Source organism: Lutra lutra, chromosome 11 (genome assembly GCF_902655055.1).
Source record: "Lutra lutra chromosome 11, mLutLut1.2, whole genome shotgun sequence".
Classification (NCBI taxonomy): domain Eukaryota; kingdom Metazoa; phylum Chordata; class Mammalia; order Carnivora; family Mustelidae; genus Lutra; species Lutra lutra.
This window is the reverse complement of record NC_062288.1, coordinates 27,414,443-27,438,920: the sequence shown is the minus strand read 5'-3', so window position 1 is coordinate 27,438,920 and position 24,478 is coordinate 27,414,443. Positions and strand designations below refer to the sequence as shown.

The 24,478-nt window shown below is 35.1% G+C and overlaps 1 protein-coding gene across 3 annotated transcripts in view; it reads left to right on the top strand.

The window, feature by feature from the left end:
- The window catches only part of PCLO (piccolo presynaptic cytomatrix protein), a 414,175-nt gene that overhangs the window by 351,340 nt on the left and 38,357 nt on the right, over nt 1-24,478 (top strand). For all 3 annotated transcript variants that reach the window (XM_047694735.1, XM_047694734.1, XM_047694733.1), the window contains exons 21-22: nt 15,591-15,732; nt 19,742-19,815. In XM_047694735.1, the coding sequence (XP_047550691.1) occupies nt 15,591-15,732; nt 19,742-19,815 (216 nt within the window). The remainder of the gene's footprint in view (nt 1-15,590; nt 15,733-19,741; nt 19,816-24,478) is intronic.

Below are 24,478 nucleotides of genomic sequence, written 5' to 3'. Positions count from 1 at the left end.
CAACTTCCTGGGATCGAGCAAAAGATCACTTCTGTTTGCATGAGTAACATTGAAGCTGGTTCCATCTGAGGATACATACTCTGGGTTTCCATTTCACCCACACTGCCACAGCAGCACATAAAAGCGGTCAGACTAATCATGCCAGGAAGCAGCACAGACACAGCATAGCAGGCGTCCTCCCCATTCAAAGAACTCAGTCTGATAATCTGCCTCCACCAGCCAATGGCAACCAAGACCAAAGCCAGCTAGCCCTCAGGAAGGTGGTGTCTGATGGACCAGTCAAGCCAGAAGGAGGTGAGCAGAAAGGCGCTATGCAAAGCACACAGCCAAGAACATCCCCCCATTTAAAGCCCTCATCTTTTAATTTTTTAGAGATTGTCTGATAAAATATGTTTATCCCCTTTTTAATGTGCTTTTGTGGGCATGGCATTTCAGGACTTTCATCATCACCATGTAAGTCCCCAAATCAGTCCCATAATATATTGACTACAGTGATTTGTATTTTTCTATGCACTGGGCATCTTTTGACTTCTGTTGGGAAATAGATTAACAATATTCATATTGCAGAATGGAATGCATGCTACTAACCTAATCTGTTCAAGCATGACTATAAATATGTTGCATTGTGATAAAAGTTTAAACTGCTCAAAATTCGAATTAGCATACCAGTTGGAATGTAGATCAGTTTTTGTCGCATTTTATTTCAAGTGTAACTTTTTGAAACTTCAGTGGATTTTGGAAATTCTTAGAGGAAAGTAAGGGAAAAATTGTTAATGCACTAATTCACCTTTACATGGTGAAAGTTCTCTCTTGATCCTATAAACAGACATTTTCCACTCATGTTTCCATAGTTGTTAAGTGTATCAGATGTGTTGGGCATGTGACTATCCAAGTGCCTGTGTAATAAATAAAGTATCTTTATTTCATTCATAAACTACTGGGTTCTGAGCCATTGTTATATGATGTAGCTTAAAATGAGTGTGTCAGTTTTTGCTTTCTCATTTGATTCCTTGCAATAGAGTATTGCTAGTTACTGTTCCGTTACTAGTGAGACCTCCAATGATAGAACATTTGGGGAGTGGAACAAAGTTTTATGTTGAAACATCATTAGCTAGATGGAAAAATCATTACCAAATGAAAGCACCAAGCGTACATAAACACGTGAGTAAGTAATGGGGTTGGGCTCCTCTAGGCAATACTCCCGCTGTTTCTGGCCCCCACATCTGATCTACTCCATAGTCTTCTCAGGTTCCTGGATAAAGGAGGACAAATTCCCTGAGCCCTGGCTTTGGAGATGTATCTAAACTTGATTCTGTAGCCGTGTTCAGAAAGGAAAGCAAGTTTGTATCCATCCCTAACTAGACCCCAACACTCCCCAAGAAAGAGTATCACCGCCAGTAACAGGAATCAAATGAAGGTGATTATAAAATTATCTTCAAAATTAATTCAAAAACATTTATAAAATAAAGTGTTTATTAAAAAAAATAGGATAGCAGTGCCCCCTTAAGTCCCTTCCAGCCCTAAAATGCTTGATTTTGTGATTCTCTACTTGTCTGCAAATTAAAGTCAAGCCTTATTCTTTCCTATTGTCTTTCTCTTTATTCTCCAAAAACTACCATTTTTAATATGTTCTTGTCCCAATGAATCAGATATTTAGGAGAAGTGAAAGATGTATGTGGCCTAAAGCACAGTGATGTTTTCTGAATTAGCTGGGTAATTATCCCCTGTGCACAGATTCCCTTTTGTAATTAGCTTACTGATACTTTCCAAAAGTACTTAAAATCTCGCCTCTTACCTTTTCTTCCATCGAGTTCAGTTGGTTTCTTACAGCTACTCATTTTCTTACTTCAAGTATTCCATAATGATGTCACAGTAGTGAAATGCTTCCCTGTCTCACTCTATTTTAAATTATCATGATTTCGGTATTACTATATAATATTTTGTCCGATTTTTTTTCTAGATGCGGTTCTTAAAATTTGTAGAACAATATGTTTAATTCCTTTTCCTTGCATAACGCTGTAATGAGTAATCTCATCCATTTAAGGTGCTGTGACTGAATCCTGAAGCCATTCTTTATCAAAATAATCAAGATAACATAGCCTGCTTTCTTGTTTAATTTGGTAGTGATGATAAAATGCCATTTTCTAAAACATATTTATTTCCCTGCTGCCATAAATGTACCAAGAATGTAATTCAACCATGCATTTTGCCAATGAAGGGTAAACATGCTATAGGATTGAATTTATATAAAATGATGTAGAATTCATTTAAAGTGTAGAAAAATTGGTATGAGATGTAAACATACGAAGAGCCAACAAGGTCCCGTTCACTAACTGCATAAATAAGTGTTCTTATTAATTTTAAGTGTTTAGATCAAAGCCTTCCATTTCAAGCCTCACGATGGAGTTTACACAGTCCCGTTTGCATTCCGATGATAATGCCCTCCATTTGAACGGTCTTTCACGTTGTACTGAGTGTTCTGTCACCCATCTTCTCATTTTACCACACATGGTAGAGGAGGTATTCATGGCAGATATTCTTATCGTTGTTTTCTGAGTGATCAGAGAGCGGGCTGGGATGACAGAGAGAATACACAGAAATTTCTAGAATCAGCAACACGACCCTTGTTCCTAGACCTACACCTTTGTTTCTTAAATAACATTGGCTCCTCTGAAATCAAAACTCTTCTGAGTCCAGTGAAAACAGTTGTCATTTACATACTTGTTATTTATCACTTAAGTTCTTACAGATGATTAGAGGTTGCTAGAAATGATGGCAGAATACTGTTTAGACTTGCTCTCCCTACATGATCCTTTTTTCTGAAGGCTGAAAATTAAGCTGCCACAAAGCAAGGAAATAAAACCCTCTCATGCATGAGCCCAGTGTGGCAGGAAGCAGAGTCTGTAGAGACCGTGTGTACATCTGTAGTCATTTCTATCAAGGGTGACAAAATTGTCCCTAAAGAGCCTTTCGAATTGTGTGTGTGTGTGTGTGTGTGTGTGTGTGTGTGTGTGTGTGTGTGAACTTCTCAGCAGATTTCTGCCTGAAATGGCATAAAATATGGGTTAAGCAAGAATTATGGAGTGAGCCAGAAAGAACTTTCCCTCCCCTCCGGGGTTTAGTTGTCCTCTAGGAACCCCGAAGAGAAAGATTAGACAGATTGTGCCAGATAATCCTAATGCCTAAAAAACCTTTTGTATTTAGAAATCCCTAGAAATGTTTTTTTTTTTTTTTTCCAAGCCAGTTGTTTTGGCTGAACAGAGGCTCTGCCATTTCAGAAGGTGACAGCAACCAGAGAGGAGAGTTTAAAAAATAGTTGTTTGTTTTCTTTTTTTTAAACCATATTCAAACTGAAAGAAATTGAAGCATATTTTAAACCTTAAAAATTAACTTAGTTGACAACCACTATTTTACATTTTAGTGCATTTTGAAATTCCTGATTTATTCTTGTTTGATACTAAGATTTTACATGAATTTTAAAATAAGGAACAGTAATAGAGGCTGAGGAGAAATGTCCCTCCACCCTGGGAAATGAGCTAAGAGCTATTGGAACGGGTTGGAGAGGATAGGCGAGCAGGTGAATCATTGAGTAAGTTGTGTGAGGAAATTATGATTAAGCATTCTTTGGAGGGGACAAGTTGTAGGAGGAAAAGTCTGAAGCTACTTCCACAGACCACTGCTGGAAACTCTGCTTTCAATAAGGCTCATTTTCAGCCCCTGTCACAGAAGCATTTCATATCCACAGATTGTCATGGTGAACTCTTACTAAGCTATCACGCTGTGGGAGCTGCTCTCTTGGGCGAGTGGTAGGGGGTGGCTGGGCTGGGAAGTGGGGTGGGCTTCGGGAGTAGAGGGTACTGTCGACGACAAAGGACAATAGCTAATTTGTGTCCCATTCTCTTCTGACCAGAAGTAGATGGTCACTTTTGGTCAGAAAGAATTTAGCGTTCTCTCTTTCTGGGAAGGACAGGGTTCAAAAGGAGAAATCAGAAGACAAGTCAAAGTGAGTTCATTTGGAGTTGAAGTCTTCCGTCACGTATGTAAGAGGTTAATAAAAACAGATTTGCGTTCCTCATTTCAGCGTGTTCATGTAAAAACACAAACTTAAATAAAAGTTTGGGTAGTTGAAAATGAAAACAAAATTTAACCTGTAATAATCTGAAAAGAGCAAACATCCAGCAAAATCTCAGAGACTCCAATGGGATAGTTTCAGCTTTCAGAGTTCTCTGCTTGTTTTTTCTGGTGGTGAAGGTTTTCTTTGTTGTCTGTGAAGATCAAAATGCTCTTCTGAAGTTTTTTTTAAGAGTTTCCATATTTTCTTAGAATTATGATGCATTTTCAAATCTTTCTTTAGTCATTTATTGCCAGGAATATCTCCGCCATCCATGCAAAGTCACAGAGAGTAAATGTATAGCTCTGACCATGTGACACTGTGTCTCGTTTATGGACGTTTATCCACAAAGGTGAATCCACCGACCTTTGGGAACTTTGTTCTTTTCCAGTAATAGCTGTGGGTCTGCACCAAGCCATCCACATGTCTGCTTCACACTGGGGATTTATATATTCATTTCACGTGACATGACCAACAAGACCATTGGGCATACCTCAATAGGGCCGTACCTTGGTCAAACGATCTGGCTATGGGCCTGTATAATTGGATGTGACTGTGAATACATGAGCTAATTTTAACATGCCAAAGTCCCTTCAATGCTGTTTATGACATAGCTTTCACCAAGTTCAACTTAATTTTTAAAATGCAAATTATTTGGGCTTGAAGAAATTATTTTCAAAAAAAGTTACTTTATCAAATTACCACCAGGGAGTAGGACCCTGGGGAAATGAGATAGGCAAGTAAATGCTGGTGGAGGAAATAAATGAGAAGCTTGGAGCATGAGAAGGCTGTTGGGGACACAGTGTGGGACCCTGGACAGAGCACTCAATATGAGCACGGGGCTGGGAATGCGTTCACCTGGGTAGGAGGGATCATGGAACTGGGGGGAAACACTACTGAAGGAGAGGCAGAGGAATGGCAAGGCACCATTGGGCTACTTAACAGATTTGCCTAAGTCCAGATATCTAACTGTCCATGAATTACTTGATTTTTTTTTTCCCACTTCTCATCTGCATGTACTACATTATGTAAGACCATGATACTTCACCCATTCTGCCTTATGCAAGATAGTGGGGAGGGAGAGGGTCAGGGAGAAAGGGAGCTTGGTGGGATAGGATGAAAGGAATTTTCATGTGTACTGAGCCAGACTCTGAAAATGTTCTTTTTTCTTTTTATTTTATTACTGTGTTGAATGTATAAATATATAATTAATCGTTGAGGAGCCAAAAAAAAAATACTTGCTGATTTTAAGTGGGAACATATTAAAAAAAATAAAAATAAAAAAATAAATGGGAACATATGATATCAGAAATGCAGAATTTTGATTGGGGTCTTGGGTTTTTTTAAGATATATGAATAGGAATAATGTGGACAATCATAGCTTTATAACTCAATGTATTTTAAGATGCTATAAGATAACAAGATTTCTGTGAGATACTGAAGACTAAAAATTAATTGATTAAATTAATAGTTTAAACAGCATCTAATCAAAATATTGATATTATAAATCAAACAAAAACATAAATTTTTAAGAAGAAAAGCTTGAGGGGCCCCTGGGTGGCTCAGTGGGTTAAGCCTCTGCCTTCGGCTCAGATCACGATCTCAGGGTCCTGGGATCAAGCCCCACATCAGACTCTCTGCTCGGCGGAGAGACTGCTTTCCCCTCTCTCTCTGCCTACCTCTCTGCCTACTTGTGATCTCTCTCTCTCTCTATCTGTCAAATAAATAAATAAATAAAATCTTTTTTAAAAAAAAAAACCTTCATAAAAGTCAGGAGCATGGGATCCTTTTTTTAAACTTATAAGCAAAACAGTGGATTAAAATTTCTGCTATATTTGTTCTCAAAAGAGTACAGGAACAAAATCCACTTTTCTTCCTAAACATATTTCAGATCGAAAACTACATTATTTGAAGTTCTATAGGTCACATTATAATCTTACCTGACTATATAAAATGAATTTGGAATCTATATAAAAAATGGACTTTTTTACACCACATAATTGAAACTTCTTTCCGTATGGATCTATTACATGCTTTATTTTATTAAAGAGCATTCTCATTGCTGATGACATTTCATAAAGTAAACAACTATTGAATCACTATTTTGGCATCATCCAAAAATTGAGATACCAGCAAATTAACAACTTCATGTAGGGAAAACCCCTTTTTGGAAGAACGTGTGTTATTTTATGCCTGCCAAATGTCATTATTTGTCGTGGGTTTCGGCAAACCATAAAGTAGTTTTCTAAAGCAAGAGTAGACTAGACAGGCATAATTTTTTGATACATATCATTTTTAAATCAGACCTTTTACTTTGTAGAGTTGTGAAGTTCTGGATGGAACAAGTTCCAAAACTAGAGAGGTTAATAAGAATAATATTAATAATAATAAATCTTTTTAAGAAAGCCTAACAGCTGAATATTTTTCATGACAAGCATAAAATAAAAAATGAAAGGTACAATAGAAAATCATCATTATAGTGGTTTAAGATGGCTGTCCAAAATAGCTGAGGCTAAATGGGCTCTTCTATTTTCATAGTTAATTCTTCATTTCTATTAAAGTAGATCTAGAGCAGTAATTCTCAAAGTGTGTCCCAAGGTCCCTTTCAGAGTTTACAAGGTCAAATACAAGAATATTAAGTGTTATTTGCCTTTTTCTCTCTCATTCTTATGTACAGTAGGGTTTCCTGCATTTACATGAGATGTTATGACATCATTGCTTTGAAGGCTAATGGAATACGTGTTTATTAGTTATTCTAAATTTTTCTACTTTTGAGTAAGATAAATATTGATAGAACTCACAGAAAATAAAATTCTCTGGGGAATTCAATATTTTTTAAGAATGTAAAAGCAGTCGAGATCAAAATATTTAAGAGCCATTGATCTATATGAATGCACAGTCATAATCATTCCAGTAGCCCAAGACAGTGGGTAACTGGAGGTATCTTCCAGGATCTAATTGTCATATTAGTCTCTAAATTTTCTATACTTTTTTTTCTCTTATATTGTACTCCACAATCCCTTCTTTCCTTTCTCATCTAATGATAATTTATAATTACTAAGATTGACAAATGACAATTTTTCATTTAATATTTAAACTATTTTATTGGGCTTGATTTAGGTCAAATGATGAATGTATCTCCATATATATTACTATTTTCAAAATTTGACTGGTAAATTGCTTAATCAGCTTTAATCAAGCTGCTTCCAACCTAAAGCAGAGAGGGATTATTATAAAGATAGAATAAATTTTATTTGCATCCTTATCTTAAAAATAAGGCTTGTTGGAAAAACTAGTTATAAATAGTTTCCTTTTATCTTCTATTGTAGTATCTATATTACCGGTCTCATATATTTCAAATTAATTTTGTTGGTGTAAGAGAAACTGAAGATCATCACTCTGATTCAAAATTGAGAAAAAATTCAATTTTTCAGCCTCTTGCCTAATTCTTGATTTTTAATTTTCAAGTAACAATTTAATGTGCTTTTAAGTAATTAAAGCTAAAAGGGAATTCTGAAAATATTTATCATTTGTGGACAATACTATCTGAATTATATATATTAGTTGCTTATCATTTATTCATATTAATATATGCATTTTTAAATGAATATTATGTTCCAGAACCTCTTAAAAGAGTTAGTGACCCTGCAGTGAACAAAACAGACGAGAATAACCACCCCTGGAAATCTCCCATCTAGTAATATTTATTGAATAACCAATTAGATACCAGTGAAGAATTAGGAAGAATGGGAAAAGTCTAAGTTTTGCTCCACTGAGATTGAAAAAGAAAAAACACATAGTCATCATCTTAAATTTGTATGCAAATATCCTCATGTTGAGAAATATCTGGAAATATAATTATATATATTTTTATTTGTCCTAGCTCTGGTTCTCACTAATAACTTTTACAGTCCTCTGAGATATAACCACTTACAGGAGGAGAGAAAGTATTTGAAAATGATCTATTCAGAGAAAGTAGAGATTCATGAGATTAACTAGAGAGGTAAGGTACCATAGAATGGGACATACATTGAGCAAATAATTGTCCAAACTCTTCTTTACTCTGTGGCCACTAACTACATTTGAATGATATGAACAATAACAGTGTTTGTTAAAATGTTACCCATATAAATCAGTCTGCTTTGGGCAAAATGTTTATATAAATGAAACTATTTGGATTCCATTTAAGGAGAACATCCTTATTAGCTACATGTCCTTGATCTAAGTTAGCAATTTCAGGATTATGTAAGAACATTTTTTAAAACTGATTATTTTTAAATTACTTTCCACTCAGTCTTGCATGTTTTGCAAGCAAACTGCGAGAGAATACTTATTGTTCAAAGTAGAATTAAATGAATATTGAAAAAGAAAGACTTGCTCTTGAGAACTTAATTCAAATCTTGCATTTTTTTCCAAATATGATTCTCCCTATTAATCTTTTAAAGATAAAATCTTTGTTGTGTTGTAACAATTATGTTAGCGTATTTTAGCACAAAACCGAAACTTGGTACTGAATAAATTCCTTGTTAACTCTATCTCTTTGAACACAGCAAGAATTATAGTCTAAATCTATTAAAGATAAAATGATTTTTAAAAATTTTCCTTTATGATATCTTAATTGAGCTTTTTTCCATTAGTTACTAGAAAATTTTGGCTTCCAGTTAAATCGTATTTCATTTTAGATATTTTAAGTATTAAAACATTGCTTTGAGTTTACTTAGTATATTTAAATTAAATATTAAATATTTAAATATTTAATTTACTTCTTTGAAAACTAGTCCTGAACCAAAAACCTTAAAAAAGGGAGATGCACTTTAAAGGCAGCATTCTAGCAAAAATATAAGAACCGTAGCATACTGAGTCATCACATACATTTATGTAAGAAAAAAATCCTCTCCACTTATTATTTAATTTTACTCTCACTTCCAAACACCTCTTATCCTAAAGTTATCTATTATTATTTCTGTTCCTGGAAGTGATCATTAATCCCATTATCTACAAACTAGAAAATGTATGATTAGTGAGTATGGGAAATACCTCAGATTACTGATAGCATTAGATAAAAACAGATTGAATTGAGTATTGAAAACGTCTTGGAGATTCAGTCCTAGGGTGTATGTGGATGGAGAAGGAAGAGTCTGAGCATGACTAAGCTTTACTACCTTTCCTGGGTTGTAGCAAATAAGAGGTGTCACACCCCCTCCTCTCTGAGAGTAGCCACTGTGTGAATAGGGAATATCTTATGGGACATATTTTGATTTTTGTAAGGAAAAAAAGACACTGTCACATTCCATTTCTCAAGGTTTGTTATAACTTTGTGAGATTTTATATATATATATATATATATACATATATATATATATATATATATATATATATTCACCAGTAATGTGCCATTTTAAAGAAATGACATAGAAGTATGAGCTGTTTTCAATACTTTCATTTGTAAAAACTTGTAATTTAGAAGTATGTGGAAACTCCTCCAAGTACCTGTATTGAAACTACCCATGCCCTTTTGTTTTGGGCTGGTTTCTTTAGAATTTTTCCAAATCAGACAATGAATACTCTGAAGTAATATTTTAAAAATGTTAAATTTCTAAAGTCCTTTTTCATTTTAATACCACTAAACTGTCACAGGAAGCATTAAAAAAAATGTGATTGGACCTAATTCAAGGGAAAACCTACCAAATAATGCTGGTAACAATGGACCTTAGAATGTGACCTTTTCAGGTTCACATTCAAAGCCATCAACAAATGAGTTAAAACTGCAAAATCTCATTTGTAAAAATAACAACCAGAGAAACAACAGCAATAAGAATAGATAGAGTGAAAGATAGGCAATGGGGAGAAAGTAGAAAAGGTCACCAAAGTAATGTCCAGGTAAGTTAAAGCTAGCAAAGAAAAAAAATGTGTGTGTGTGTGTGTGTGTGTGTGTGTGTGTATACACACACACACTATAAATACATAATATTGAAAATAGTTCCTTCAGTTCCATTATTAAGCTATTGAAATAAAATATTGACTGATTTAATTTTGATCTATGAAGATAATATTAATACTATATCAACCAAATAATTTGGGTGGACTATCAACATTATAAATTATTCCTAAAATATTTGGCTATATCTTTGAGCTGTTCCAAGGATTTAAACCAGCGACAGAACATCACAGGCAGCAAGGCTGTGTCCTGCATCCCAAGCCTGGAATTCTGAGGTAGGCAGAGACCTCACAATCTTACTTTGAAACAACTGGATGCAATAGAAAAGTGAATTAGCACTTTTTAGTTATTCTTTTCTTTCTCCCCTTAATTAGTGTGTGGCTCAGAACAAATCAATTAATCTTTCCAGGGCTTAGTTTTTCTATAGACAAAATGATGGTTCTGGAGCAGGCTATCTCTAGAGTCCTTACCAGCTTTTTATTTCCATGGTTCCACAATTATAGAAAGTCAAGTCTGTTTTGTTCCACAGACTATGGGCCCAGTGCTGCCATCGTGTGGTAGGTACATTGATAGTTCTGCATTTTTAAGTATGGTTGAGTGGGGGAAAACCAACAGAGCCAACAAATTGAAAACAGATGTGCAGTCAAAAAGACACTACCAGGTTTAATTAAGGTTAGCCACAGTGGAGTAATAAAACAAAATTATGTCTAACCATCTTGTATCTAAAGAAAATAAAGAGGTCAAAAAATAATTTAAAACAGATTGAATTGCCTCACAGAAGGTAAAATGTATTTACTTGGAATGCCCCCTCAATAATTGAGGACGGAAATGATTTAACACTCCAGGATTTATTCCTCTGGGTAAAGGAACCCTCTCTACGGGAGTGGGCTTCTTCCATCATATATTAATGAGATACATTCTTTCTCCTAGTTGGTACTTGCTAGTACAAATAGGAATTAAAAAAGAAAGTAGACACAAAAATGTAGGCTTCCAAAATGCATTTTATTATTAAATAAGCCTCAATTCCTCAAAAAAGAAACACTTCTCATGTGCAGTACACAGGCACATGATATATTCAAGCATAATAGGTCCATGATCTCCGAAACTGATTAAAAGAGAATAAAGTTAGAACAGTTTTAAATTATTAATCTGGAATCATAAGACTATGGGAAATCATATTTAGTATTAATGTTTTAAAATGCTATTTTAAAATATATTGCTTTTAAATATTATTTATATTTAAATATAAATCAGAGTTCACCAGTTGCCTGTATATCCAGATTTGGAACCCCCACAAATACCGATGTCTATAAGAACACCATCTTCTTCTACCTTAGAGTGTGACTATATATATTATATCTCACTGTCATTCCAATTTAAGTGTATATATAAAATATCCATGGTCTGTTATGATTTTTTAATTCACAAAACTATGTACTCCCATGTTTAGTGTGTTATCATTAAATATTCCTTTCAATTAAACTGGTTTTGAAGGGATTAGGAAAAGAAAACATCTAGTTGAATGATCATGTTTTTCTCTACAGTACGACAGATTAAAGTTGCATCTTTGTTTTTAAAGCTACCAAAAGAATAAGAAATCACATTGCCCCCAAGTTTCCTTGCAAAACATGGAGTAAAAAAACCCCTCCTACATCAGGTGATGTTAATGAGAGATTTCTGATTTGCATAATGCACACAGCCAGATAAAAAGTAAAATATCTACTAAATTATCTGGATGTCTGAGTTGTGTGGTTAAAGGAAAGACTTATTAATTTTATTATTATTTCATGAAATATTGCTTTAGCATAGTTCCAGGATAAGCTTTTGAGAAGGCTACCATGGCGAAAACACAGGCTCGGCTTCCAACAGCAGCATGAATGTGACAACCAGAGCCAAGAATAGAAAGTGGTCATTGCAGAAACAGGCCTGTAATCTTGTGCTAGGAGAGTACAGATATAGAAGAGTTCTCTTCTGAGGGGCAAGAGGAGGAAAATACACAAAGCAGGTGCAATCTGAGCTGGGCCTCTGCAGAAAAGTAGAGTTCCGATATGAGAAAGTGACAGGGGCAGAGAAAGGCGTAACAAAATCAGAACGGGCCCAGCTACAGCTCAGTTCCGGGGCGGGGGGGGGGGGGGAAGCCAAGCCAAAGGGAGCCAGCATGAGGGGTCTAAGTGGGCTTCCATGCAAAGGGTACAAAGGAGAATGACCGGAGATACATTTGGAAAAAAGCAGATGGTTAAGGACTTAGGCAAACTAAAGAATGTGACCAAAACCGTGAGATGTCTTGAAATTTCATTGAGATCTAGCCTCTGATGTTCTGTTGTAAAAGCACTTTATTCATTAATGTGTTGGAGATAACGGAGGTTTAGCTCAATGTGAGAGAATTGATATGTTCTTATTTGGAGGCTGTTTCAAGAGAGAGAAATTAGTAAATATATGCATGGTTTCAACTGTCTGATAAAGAACTATTAAAATACTTGGGTTTTTAGTTCCAGTTTATCAAAACCTCTGCATTTCTGTATGTTTAATTGCATTTTATGCTATGTAGATAGCCCAGTAAAAAACAAAGTTCTCTTCTACATTTTTTTAAGATTTTGTTTACTTATTTGATAGAGATCACAAGTAGGCAGAGAGGCAGACAGAGAGAAGAGGGGAAGCAGGCTCCCCGCTGAGCAAAGAGCCCGATGCAGGGCTTGATCCCAGGACCCTGGGATCATGACCTGAGCCGAAGGCAGAGGCTTTAACCCACTAAGCCACCCAGGTGCCCCCTCTCTTCTACATTTTTAATTGAATTCACTTTTAGAAACTACCAGACATCAGGCTCTCTGTACGCTACACTTCCACACCAGATTAGTCGGGGGGAAATCAGTCAAGTACCAGATGTTTTGGGAAGATGATGCCCAATATCTTGATTAATGTGAATTGTTCACCTAACTTCTAACTGCCCAAGGTTTCTTTAGACTCAGACTTACACATAATTTTGTTTTCTAAATATGTAAGTTAGACTTAGACTTATTCCAGTATATGCGTATGGTCTCTAGATTTGGTTTTCTTTCTTTTTCTATTTCTTATAAATTATTATTTGTTTGCTTTTAAATCTATAGCACTTGTACAGGCTTTCCAAATGAGATATCTATTCACCTACTCAAGATGAAAAACTCTCCTTAAATTTATTTCTAGCCTTGTTCCTTTCTTCTTTTTATATTGTTTTATATTCTGTACACATCTCAAATTTCCCAAGAGAAGAATAGAATTAGAAATTGCATCAGGTAAAATCAAAGTTCACAACAAAAAGATTGAGTATTTTGAAATTTAAATAAGATGGCTCTGCTATAATAGCTATTTTGATGCATTGTGACATTGCTTTTAGCTGAAAATTGTTTTAATCTAGTAAAAGTAAATTGATTTAAAAATTAGTGTATATTAATTAAAGCTTGTTTTTGAAAATTGTATATTGAGATTTTCCAGTTGATGGCATTAAAGTGTTTCATTCAATATTATCTTGAAAAATATTAACGATAGTGTTGATTGGATTATATAATGCCAATCAAAAAGTGTGGCAGCTTTCCTTTATTTACAACTAGTTGACTAATCTGATTCATTATGATCATACAGTTTGATTTACTTTATTAATGTTCATAATTTATATCATAATCCCATATCCTTTATAGTTTTTAAGTTATTCTTTTAAAAAGTCCTTAAGTTAACACTATATACACAATCTGGGTTTCTTTTACATAGAAAATATCAAACATTATAACTATCATTCTGTCTCCTCAAATCTACTATGGGTTACTGGTAATTCATCAGTGACTCGTTATTTAACAATATTCAAGCCTTTTTCTAAATAGCTAGTCCCAATTTATAGGTACCTGTTAAGTTATTGACCGACATTTCTTCCTTATTTCTCTATTCTGAGAAAGCAATCTTGCTATCACTGCAATAGATATTGTAACAATTCCTGTTGGCTTTAGAGAATCTGTTGTCCCTAAAAGAAGTAGGGAATCGGGGAAAAGCCAAAACCTTTGCAAGACTTGATCCTGATTACCCTGATGGTGGATTTCCTGTCCTCAATGGTTTCCCTCACAATGTCTGTATTTTCCCCTTCGTTTGGATGTATTGATTTTATTAAAATGCCACCAGATTAAGAGTCATTTTGTTTGTGTACATCTCTTGAGGGAAAGTATAGATATCTTAGAATCATTAAATGACTATCAATGATTCACCCACAGTGTGAATCTATCCAACTGCTTAAGAAACTCCTGATTGAACACAGGTGATTTTATAGAAGAGAGAGACTCGAAGTATTTTTGTATCCTAGAACATGTCTAGAATTGGAAAGAAAATCAAGGAAAATTCATTATCAGGGGCTAGGCATGCTCAAAGACACCAGGGAGCAGCGATTGTCAGGAAAACCCTGCAGAAAAGGTTGTAGGTATGACAAATAAAATCACAAGATGAGGAAGAGAAAGTAAGTGAACTCCTGCTTTATCTCACTCCTCATGGTCACAGTTATGAGTGGAGGTCTCCGTAACGGAACCCATTATTTGCAAATACAGAAGCTGAGACTGTTTCGATCTACTCCAGAACGAGCTAGGATTCTAAATCCTGTCAGTATGAACGAAGCTCATACTCTTAAATTCTGACCATGTGGCAGAAGACATAATACTAATTTTTAAAATTTGCCTAGAGAAGCTTCTCTCCACAAAAAGAAGAGGAAATATTTGCTTTCTCTTCCATCTTCTGCATCGAAAGACCCCCCCATCTCCTCCGATCTGTAACCCCACTAACAATATTTTACTGTACTCCTACTGTATTAGAAAACACAGAATTATAATGTTTCTATGGGAATATGGATTGTTTTATCCAAAAAAAATCAACATAAGGAATTATTGAAACAAGTCCCAATCAGAAATGAAGAAATGCCGAAGGGGAAACAAAGGTCTTCAAATTTAAAAACCTGCTGGGAAGAGTTGTTAGAAATACATACAAACAAGCACAGAATTCTTCAGTCACTTCTTGAAACCATCTGTTCTATTTTGCATCTTCACTACTCAGGAGAAAAACACATTATTGGTTAATATGGAAAATAATTAAGAAATTTTCCCTTATGCCACTATTTCTCTCTACCCAAGTCTTTCTAAACTCCTTTCTCCATGAAAGAGCCAAAATTCATATTTGTCCTTACTGTGAGACTGTACAAAGGAACCACAAAAAGAACCAATAATAATTACAATAGTAATAGACTGGTTACATACTACTTAACTCAAACAATTGTTTGGTTTTTTGTTGTTGTTGTTTTTTCTACCTCTGTGTCCAAAAAAAAAAAAAAATAATAATAATAATAATCAAGTACTTAGTGTTACCACAGCACCTTACTGGTTAAGGAAAAGAAAATGAAAGGCAGATTAAGAAATGTGGAGTTCTTGCTAGAGCTGTTTCATTATCCATGTCAATGAAGAAAACGTATAATGATGCCTTTGGAGATCGAGGAGAGTTTCATTGATTGACTGTGGTGTTGACTCTTCCCACACCATGCAGCAAAGCCTACCAATCACCGGCCTGCAGAAAGCTCCGTGTCCACCGGCTCCTCGGGCAGCAGCTTTGGCAGTGGGTATAGCGTGGACAGTGAAGGAAGCAGCAGCACCGCAGGGGAGACTAATCTATTTCCTATTCCAAGGATGTAAGTGTGGGTTTTTTTCTTTTTTTTTTTTTCCCCCACTACAAAGTTAACAGCATCATGAGTAAGCTTTTCTTAACACTTAACAGGAAATAACGAGATAATTATCCAGTTCTGACTCATTGTCCCCAATGTACTTCGACTGTTTATGCCTACATAGAAAATAGACTGTTCAGGAAAGACTGGATTAATTTAGTCAATTCTAAGGATGGACACTGGTCACTTCCAGGACTATTTCATCAGTGCAATCTGCATTTAATAGGAAAACTGCTACAATAATCATTAAGTTCAGCAACAGTAGTCCATTGATGCAGTAATCACATAATGATCAAACACAAATATTATTGGTGTCTGAGATAAACTTAGATTAATTTACTTTGAATCGGGAGAGATTTAAAATTTAAAGAGCTCATATATCATATCATATATCTTTGAAATAGATAACACATTGGGCTCCTCATATAAACTCTTCAGTAATCTTTCCACAATTAAAATGGAATATTTTGAAGCGTTTCCATATTTTCTAGAACAAATATCCAGTAATATAGGGATCCCCAGTAGATAGTCTTGGAATAAAAATCATTTGTAATATGTTAAGCCTCAAGATATTGATACTGCAGATCGAATGCAAAACGGAAGCAGATTGTGTTTAGGATGTGTTAGAGTGGGCTTAGTCATGTTGGTGGCAAAAATTAGCGGCATCCAAGAGACATATGTAGGTTATGTCTGCTCCAGTATCAAAATCTAGACTTTCCAACCTTTCCTTCTCCTCCCAGGGAACAAGTTTTCCAGGTTTTGAAAAGCGTCATTGGGTCACCCATCTCTACCATCTCCATCAGGGCAAATCTAGCTTTGCAAGTTCTGTGAGCTAAAAATGGCCTTCACATTTTTAAATGTTTTGCGGTAGGGGGGAAACAGAAGAATCGCATTTTATGACACATAAAAATTTATGAAATTGAAATTTCAGCATCCATAAATAAAGTTTTATGGGAAAGCACACCCATTCGCTGATGTGTTGCCTAATGTCGCCTCTGCCCTCTAGAGGCAGACCTGAGCTCAGGACCATTCAAACCATCTCCTATCTGGCTCCCTGTGGAGTTTGCAGACCCCTGATCCAGGCACTTGTTAAAGGATCTTCCTTTTCTCCAATGTTGAGTGAAGCCATTTCTGGGAGTGGAATTCTAGTTCTCTTTGTTTTAATGTCAAGGTTTTTATAAATCTTTCCTTCTATTGTCCGGAGTAGTCCCAATATTTAGATAATGGCTCAGTTTATAAAAGCAAAATAATGGGGGAAAGGGATTTGTACACTGAAAAATGTGTTTATTTTATGATTTTCATGTTACAGTTTTCCTACTTCAACTGTTACATTATTGGATCACCTGCCCATCTTTTTTTTTTTTTCCCAGTAAGACTTGGGCTATGGATTCAATATTATTTATATTTAATCAGTTCTTTTTTATTGGACATTACTTCTAAAAGGAGTCTGATCTCATTAGTCCTCTTTCTCTGATGATCCTGTATGAAGAGAATTTCAGCAAATTCATTACATATCTCTCACTAGGCTGTGAATATCATATGAGTTTGTAATTTTTTTAACCACACATCGCTTAATATCCCTCCAATTTATCCATACATTTCAAATAATTAAACACTGATGATAAAGTTATAACTTCCAGAGAAAAAGCATGTTATTTCCTCAGTATCTGAATATCTGAAGTGGAATTAGATTATTTATTTTTTTACATACATACCACATTCCAATTTTGTTTTTCCCATTTTCCTCAAAGCCTTTCAAAACTGCCTCAGGCACACCATTGTTTTGCTGTTTGAGCATAAAGAAAATTCTTGTTTCCAAAGCAATATTTGGTATTTCTTTTATATACCCTTTTGTGTCTAACACAATTACTGCTTAAGTTAACATAAGAGTTCAATAACTATTGGTGATTGATTAACAAATAGAAGTTATAAAATGTGTAGTCCGCATGTTCTGAGCTGAAGATTATTTCCTGGGAATTCAGAAAAATTACATCCTTCATATAACCCACAGTCATGTTTATGTTTCCTTCGTACTTCATTTAGCTTCACGATGCTGCAGAAGTACCTGTAAGATCTTAGAAATGCCTCTTGTACACATTTACCTGTGCATCTAACGTTAGAATCAGTTTTCATTGGGAAAAAAGACTGTAGCTGAATACCAGATACCATTAAAATTCAAAAGCTAGGACTCAAGGTCAAATAAAAAATTACCCAAATTTTACTATTACTAAAAATTTTAATTATTTTGTCAAAATTGGACATACATAGAAGAGTAATTTTTTAGTACTCTCATGTGTTAGATGAACACTCCTAAAATGCTTCTCCTTTCCATTTGAGTTTGACTCAGTAACAGGACGTTTGGTTCCCTCTGCTAGTCATAGTGTCTTGCTCACGGTAAGACTGCTACTGTGTTGTTAAGCTTTTCTCTCTGATTGGAACAGAGCAGAGCGAATTCTTTTTTTAAATTTACCATTCACTTGTATTGAATCTCATTGAAGCAATTATACAGATTTAAGTTTCTTTTATTGCTTAATCAGGACTTTTTTGGCATATATTCAGAGGCAGACTGTGTCTATATGTATATAAGTATATCCATGATTTCTAACATTTTTGCGTGTCCTTCATACTTGATAAGAATTTGTGTTTAAACCTTTGACCTAGAATTGTCATAATGGAAAAATGTAATGGCTTTTAAGATAAAATAATTTCTGAGTTTATATCTACTCCTCTTTCATTATGTGCAGAACCATCTCTATAGAATGGTAAGAGAATCTTTAGAGCCATTTTCAAGTGAGATGTGATTGGATTCTTAAGAAAGAAATACGATTACATTCTCAGCAAATTCAGCAAAGCAAATATTTTTGTGAAAGTAAGAATTAATTGTTAGCAAGTCTTGCTGTGTTAGAATTATTATCTAGAAAGTATAGTATCGAAAAAAAAAGAAAGCATAGTATCGAGGCACTCTTTTGTTCAAACACCCTTTTTAAAACTTAGGTGTTTTTATTTCATCGTTTTAAAACATCTTATATAAGTATGTATAAAGGCAACTCCAAAATCTTTTCTGTGCCATGTAGCTTTTTCTCTTATTGAAAAAATAAGAAGAGTTTGGGCTGTTACATTATCAATATTCTGAACACACAGTGCTCAGAGTATCATGAATTCTTCATTGATTTGCCCTTCTTGAAAGTCCAAGGCTGAAACTAAAGGAGTAGTAGACTCTGGTTGAATTCTAAAGCCATTATGTTCTTACTTACCTATTAATATTTTCTATTTATTTAATTTTATGTTGTTTCAGACACTGTGTTAAGTACTGTATATAAATTTTCCATGTGATTTTCTCCTACCCAAAAGCTAGCTAGTGTTACTATCTTTATATTACAAAAGGAGAAATAGATTCACCAGATTGAGTAGATTTGCCTTAGATGACACATAGCATGAAATAGTGAAGCCAGAGGCAGAGACCAGGAAGTCTGACTTCAAAAGCCAATATGCTACACACAGTTGAAACCAGATGGGATCTGAAATTCACTAAGTGAAATAAAAATCTGTGTTATTACAGTATTATTCTTTTAAGTTATTTAATTCAACATTTCCCTTCTCACAAAGGGTCTATAAAAGTCATCATAACAAAACATAAAGACATAAAAACTCTCCTCACTTCTTAAGTTAAAAATGAAAAAAACAACAACACCGTAATTCTCAAACAAAATTTGAAAATTTCATGATAGTCTGATCTTTGATGAATGAGTCAACAAATAAGACATTGAATTTTGAGGTATTATATTCAGACTAAGTATGAAAAAAAAACAAGCTCCTATTTTAAAATTCACATGATACAAAGCAATTTATGGCCATTCAAGTAATTTATTGCAGGTCTGAATATATAATGTTACTCTATTTTTTGGGAACTTGGTCTTCTCATTTGCATTTAAGAGAGCATAACTAAATGTGTAAACTTTTATTTTCTTTTAAACAGAGGAAAGATGGGGCAGAATGGGCAAGAGCCTGTAAAGCAGCCAGGGGTAGGAGCGGGACTAGCAGACACGGAGGGTAAGTTAAAATGTATAATACTGATTTTTGTTAACTCTACATGTTACACTATGAGTGTTTGATGTGTTTCTCTTTGAATACAAATGTAAATTTCTAAGTGCTAATGGCAACAACACTAGGAAAATGACACCATTCTCTATGTTATCTAGTAGATTAGAATTATCTTGTAATTTCATTTAAAAATTTCCCAATTTCTTGATTTACATTTAACATTTAAATACTTTGGGGTACTAAAAATTTAAAAGAGAAAGAAAAGTGAGAAGGATGACAGGGGGGAGACTCAGAAGACTCTCAGGGAAATCTCATTGAGATTTAAAAAAAAAATTTTGTTAAAATACCATACAAATAGAAAATAAATCATGAAACTTCACTTAAAATGGAAATTCTTAAATGTATGGAGCTCAGTAGAAACTAATGGCATAAAAATCAATTTACAGGAAAAAAATGACTAACTTCTAAAGTAAAAACCCAATTTGATTACAAAATGCAAGAAAATCTTGAACTTTGGGAGATATTCAGTACCTGTAAGGTATACAATGACTAGCTTATCTTTCATAATATTGTGATAAGATCTGACAACACTATTAACCTTCTTAGATTGCATAACCTCTCAGTAATTTCAACTCTCTTAATTACTTTATACTATTCTAAGTACTTTTCATATAGTATCTCATTTAATTCTTAAAATTACCCATGAAGGTCAATAATACCATATACTGGATTTTACATAAGAAGAAACGGAGGTACAAATATCACAGAAGATAAGAGCAAGTAACCTGAATGCCAAATCACCTGCTATGAAAAGGAATGATTAATGGCATGGTATCACAAAGACACAAGATGAAGAAATAGGAAACCCAGATTTGGATTTCAAATCTGGTCCTGTTATCTAACTGGTGACCTGATCTGTCTTCAGAAACCTCATCTGGCGAATGTTGGATGCCAATGACAGCTAGGTTCCTTGTGGATTACTAGATACCACATTTTTCTGATTCTACTAAAACTTTTTCTTTAGATTCATTCAAAGATTGTATTATCTGCTGCTGTTTTCCCCAGGGTTCCACTGTTAATCTACCCATCATTTTATATACTCAGTACATAAACTCAGCAATTCTCATCTATATGTTGATTAGGTCCAAATTTACCCTCCAGACTCCCTGGAATTCAGCCTCCAATAGTTCATGTCTGCCAGGCACTTGCATCCAACCAACAAAATGGAAACCACTCTGAATATTTAAAATAGGGGAAGTTGATGGCTGGCAATGGTTACATACTCATAGTCTCCCTGAGAAACCGGGCGGTGTAATAACAGACCTAGTGAGGTGGCAGAAGGAAGAGACTATCCTGAGAGCTGAAACCAGGGCAAGCCTGAATTGCAGGGAGCAGGGGACAAGGAAGAGAAACAGCAAATGCCAGAAATACATCCGGAGATAGGTGAGGATGGGGAGAAATATCCTGGTTACTTCCTTCTTCCCTTTCTCCAATCTCTGCCAGTGCTGCCTGATCAAATCCCACTGGACGCCAACTGACAGGCGAGCCAGGGAAACAGCCAAGGGGACAGCTACCCTGATAGGAGAGCAGGGGGAAGCCGGAGAATGCACCCAAGGGCCCAGAGGTGCAGGGCCAGTGCAGTATCTTGCCTGAAGATCCCATGGAAGAATCAGATTACATACGTCCTGACTTAATTCACCCTCTTCCAGATTTTGTGTCCTTCTCCTCCTGTGCTCTTCTACCACTAACCAAATCTGTTCCTGTCTAAACCATAATTTGTATATTTTGTTCTTTGATTTGAATGTATCTGTTTTTATGCCTGTCTCCTCCATAAAGTTGAACAACATTTAGCCTAGAGCTATGGTTTACTCATCCTGGTTGCCCAGCACTTGGCAGAAAGCTTTACCCAAAGTGTTGCTTCTAGAATGTTTGTTGAACTCCTATATGCCATTCGTCAGGGACTTTGGTTAATATTGAATCAACTGTGCATCTTGGATCTTTTCAAGCAGCAAGAGCACAGTACAATATTCCATTGATTCTTTTCTCTTTTCATTTCCCTCATGGTTTTTAAATCATTTCCTTTGACCACATAAAGCTTTTCATGTCTTTGGTTTAAAAAAAGAAGAATGTTTGTTTATTGAATGAATAAATGATATAATATTTTATGAAAATAATGTTCATTGATTTTTATATGACTCTAGAATTCAGGTAATTAGAGAGGCAATTCATGTGCACTCTTTTCAAAGTAGGATTACTTAATTTTAATTTTAATGTTCACTGATATCTTGGAACACTGAAAAAATAAAATTAAATTTAAAAAGAAATTAAAAAGGAAAAAAGTTTATTGATGAAATTATCTTAGCATAAATGTTAATAACTGTCAATGAATAAGAATTGTTCAGCCTAATACTTCTTTCTTCTTTCCCATTACTCCTACAAGTATGAGGCAATCATACGCTATTTTATATTTTATTTAAGCTTTTGAGTCCATATGTTTATATTTTAGTGAACTGACTCTTATCAATATTTAATCTCAGATTAGTTATTGAGCAGAGGGCTGGAGGTTGAGGATGAGGATAAGATAGAATACGTAATGTAATATGAACCATTTATAGTTATGTGCCCTTTCAGTAACAATATTTTGGACAGATTATTTTTGACTGAGTGACTTCTGAAGTTTGGACAATAAGCAAATTTATAATTTACTATCTATATGAAGTTGGGCATGAAAATATCCAACTGCAAGAGATATATAAGAGATTGCTAATAGGGGCACCTGGGTGGCTCTGTGGTTAAGTGTCTACCTTAGGCTCAGGTCATGATCCCAGGATCCTGGGATTGAGCCCCACATCGGGCTCCCTGCTCAGCAGGAAGCCTGCTTCTCCCTCTCCCTCTCTCCCTACTTGTGTTCCTCTCTCACTATCTCTCTCTCTCTGCCAAATAAATAAAATATTTTAAAAGAGAGAGAGAGAGAGATTGCTAATAATATGAAGAAGAAATCTGCAGTAAGTATTTAAGCTTTACAAATAATTTTTAAATTTAAAAGAATACGTAGAGGGCACCTGGGTGACTTAGTCAGTTAAGCATCTGACTCTTGATTTCTACTCAGGTCATGATCTCAGGGTTGTGAAATCGAGCCCTGTGTCAGGTTCTGCACTCAGTGGGGAGTCTGCTTGAGATTCTCTCTCTCCCTCTGTCCCCGCATGTGTACATGTGTGCGCTCTCTCTCTCTCTCAAAATAAATAACTCCTAAAAAAAAAAAAAAGAATAGAGAGTGGGGAGAAAATTATTAAATCATACAGGAATTTAATTACTATGAGCAAATAAAAAGAAAAGATCAATTTAATATACAAGATTTTGCTTTGCCTCCTTAGAAATATAGAATCAGCTCTTGTGCTGTAATCCAGGTATATTTGTGATATACATTTTGTTCTGATCAATTCATAGGATTGCTTTCTCTTCCTTTTGTTGTCAGGCAACATATGTAGCCAATTTGTGGGAGAAAAACAAACAAAACAGAGTTCAGTCAGTTTGGTTTTACTCATAATGTTCAGTTTCTTGACTGGATTTTTTCCTCCTTTAAATTCTTCATCAGGGTACCAGAAAAGTTGTCTCTTAGTAACTACTAAGGTTTTTTTTTTTTTTTAAGATTTTATTTATTTATTTGAGAGAGAATGAGTGAGAGAGAGCATGAGAGAGGAGAAGGTCAGAGGGAGAAGCAGACTCCCCCAAGGAGCTGGGAGCCCGATGCGGGACTCGATCCTGGAAGTCCAGGATCATGACCTGAGCTGAAGGCACCCAGGCAACCAACTGAGCCACCCAGGCACCCCCTACTAAGGTTTTTTTTAATGTTCCACTTCCCCTTGAGTCTTTCGTGTTACGCATTTAAGTACTTTGTTTTACGGACACCTTGGTCCACTCTAAGGAAAACTGATCTACAAAGATATGCATACTTTAAATCAAGAGTATATCATAGATTTTTAAGTAATCACCCTTGGACAGTTTGTTTTTATAACATTTTTATTGTTGTTTTAGAATTAAACTATACAGAATACAAAAAGTAATGTTTTATGGGGTTCAAATTTTATGTGGAGCATGTTATAGAAATTTTTTTAATGCTAGTCGTGTCCTTGTTCTATTTATTGAGTAAATCTATTTATTCCACATTCTGATTTTTTAAAAAAATCATTTTACACTTAGTCATTTTCTCTAATAATGTTGCATCTTCCCTATCACAGTGACATAAATTTTAATCTCATGCTGATAAATCTCATGCTCTGTGTGTCAGAATATGAGATCAATCAGAGTTTCTGGAGTTCCAACCCAAATTGTAGTAAAAAATGGTAGCACTCCTGTGGACTGCCTCTGCTAATAACTGGTTGAACTGTCATAATTTAAATAAGCGCACAATGTAAAGTGCAAATAAACACTGTGTTTGGCACATGATTAACATCCCTTACATTGTAGCTATTATTAAATTAAAAGTGAACACAGGGGTGCCTGGCTGGCTCAGTTGGCTCAGCATCTGCCTTCAGCTCAGGTCATGATCCCAGGGCCTGGGAATTGAGCCCCACTTTGGGGTTCCCTGCTCAGCAGGGAGTCTGCTTGTCCTTCCCCAGCCACCCACCCCACCCCACCTGACCCCACCTCCAGCTCTTGCTCTTCCTAGCTC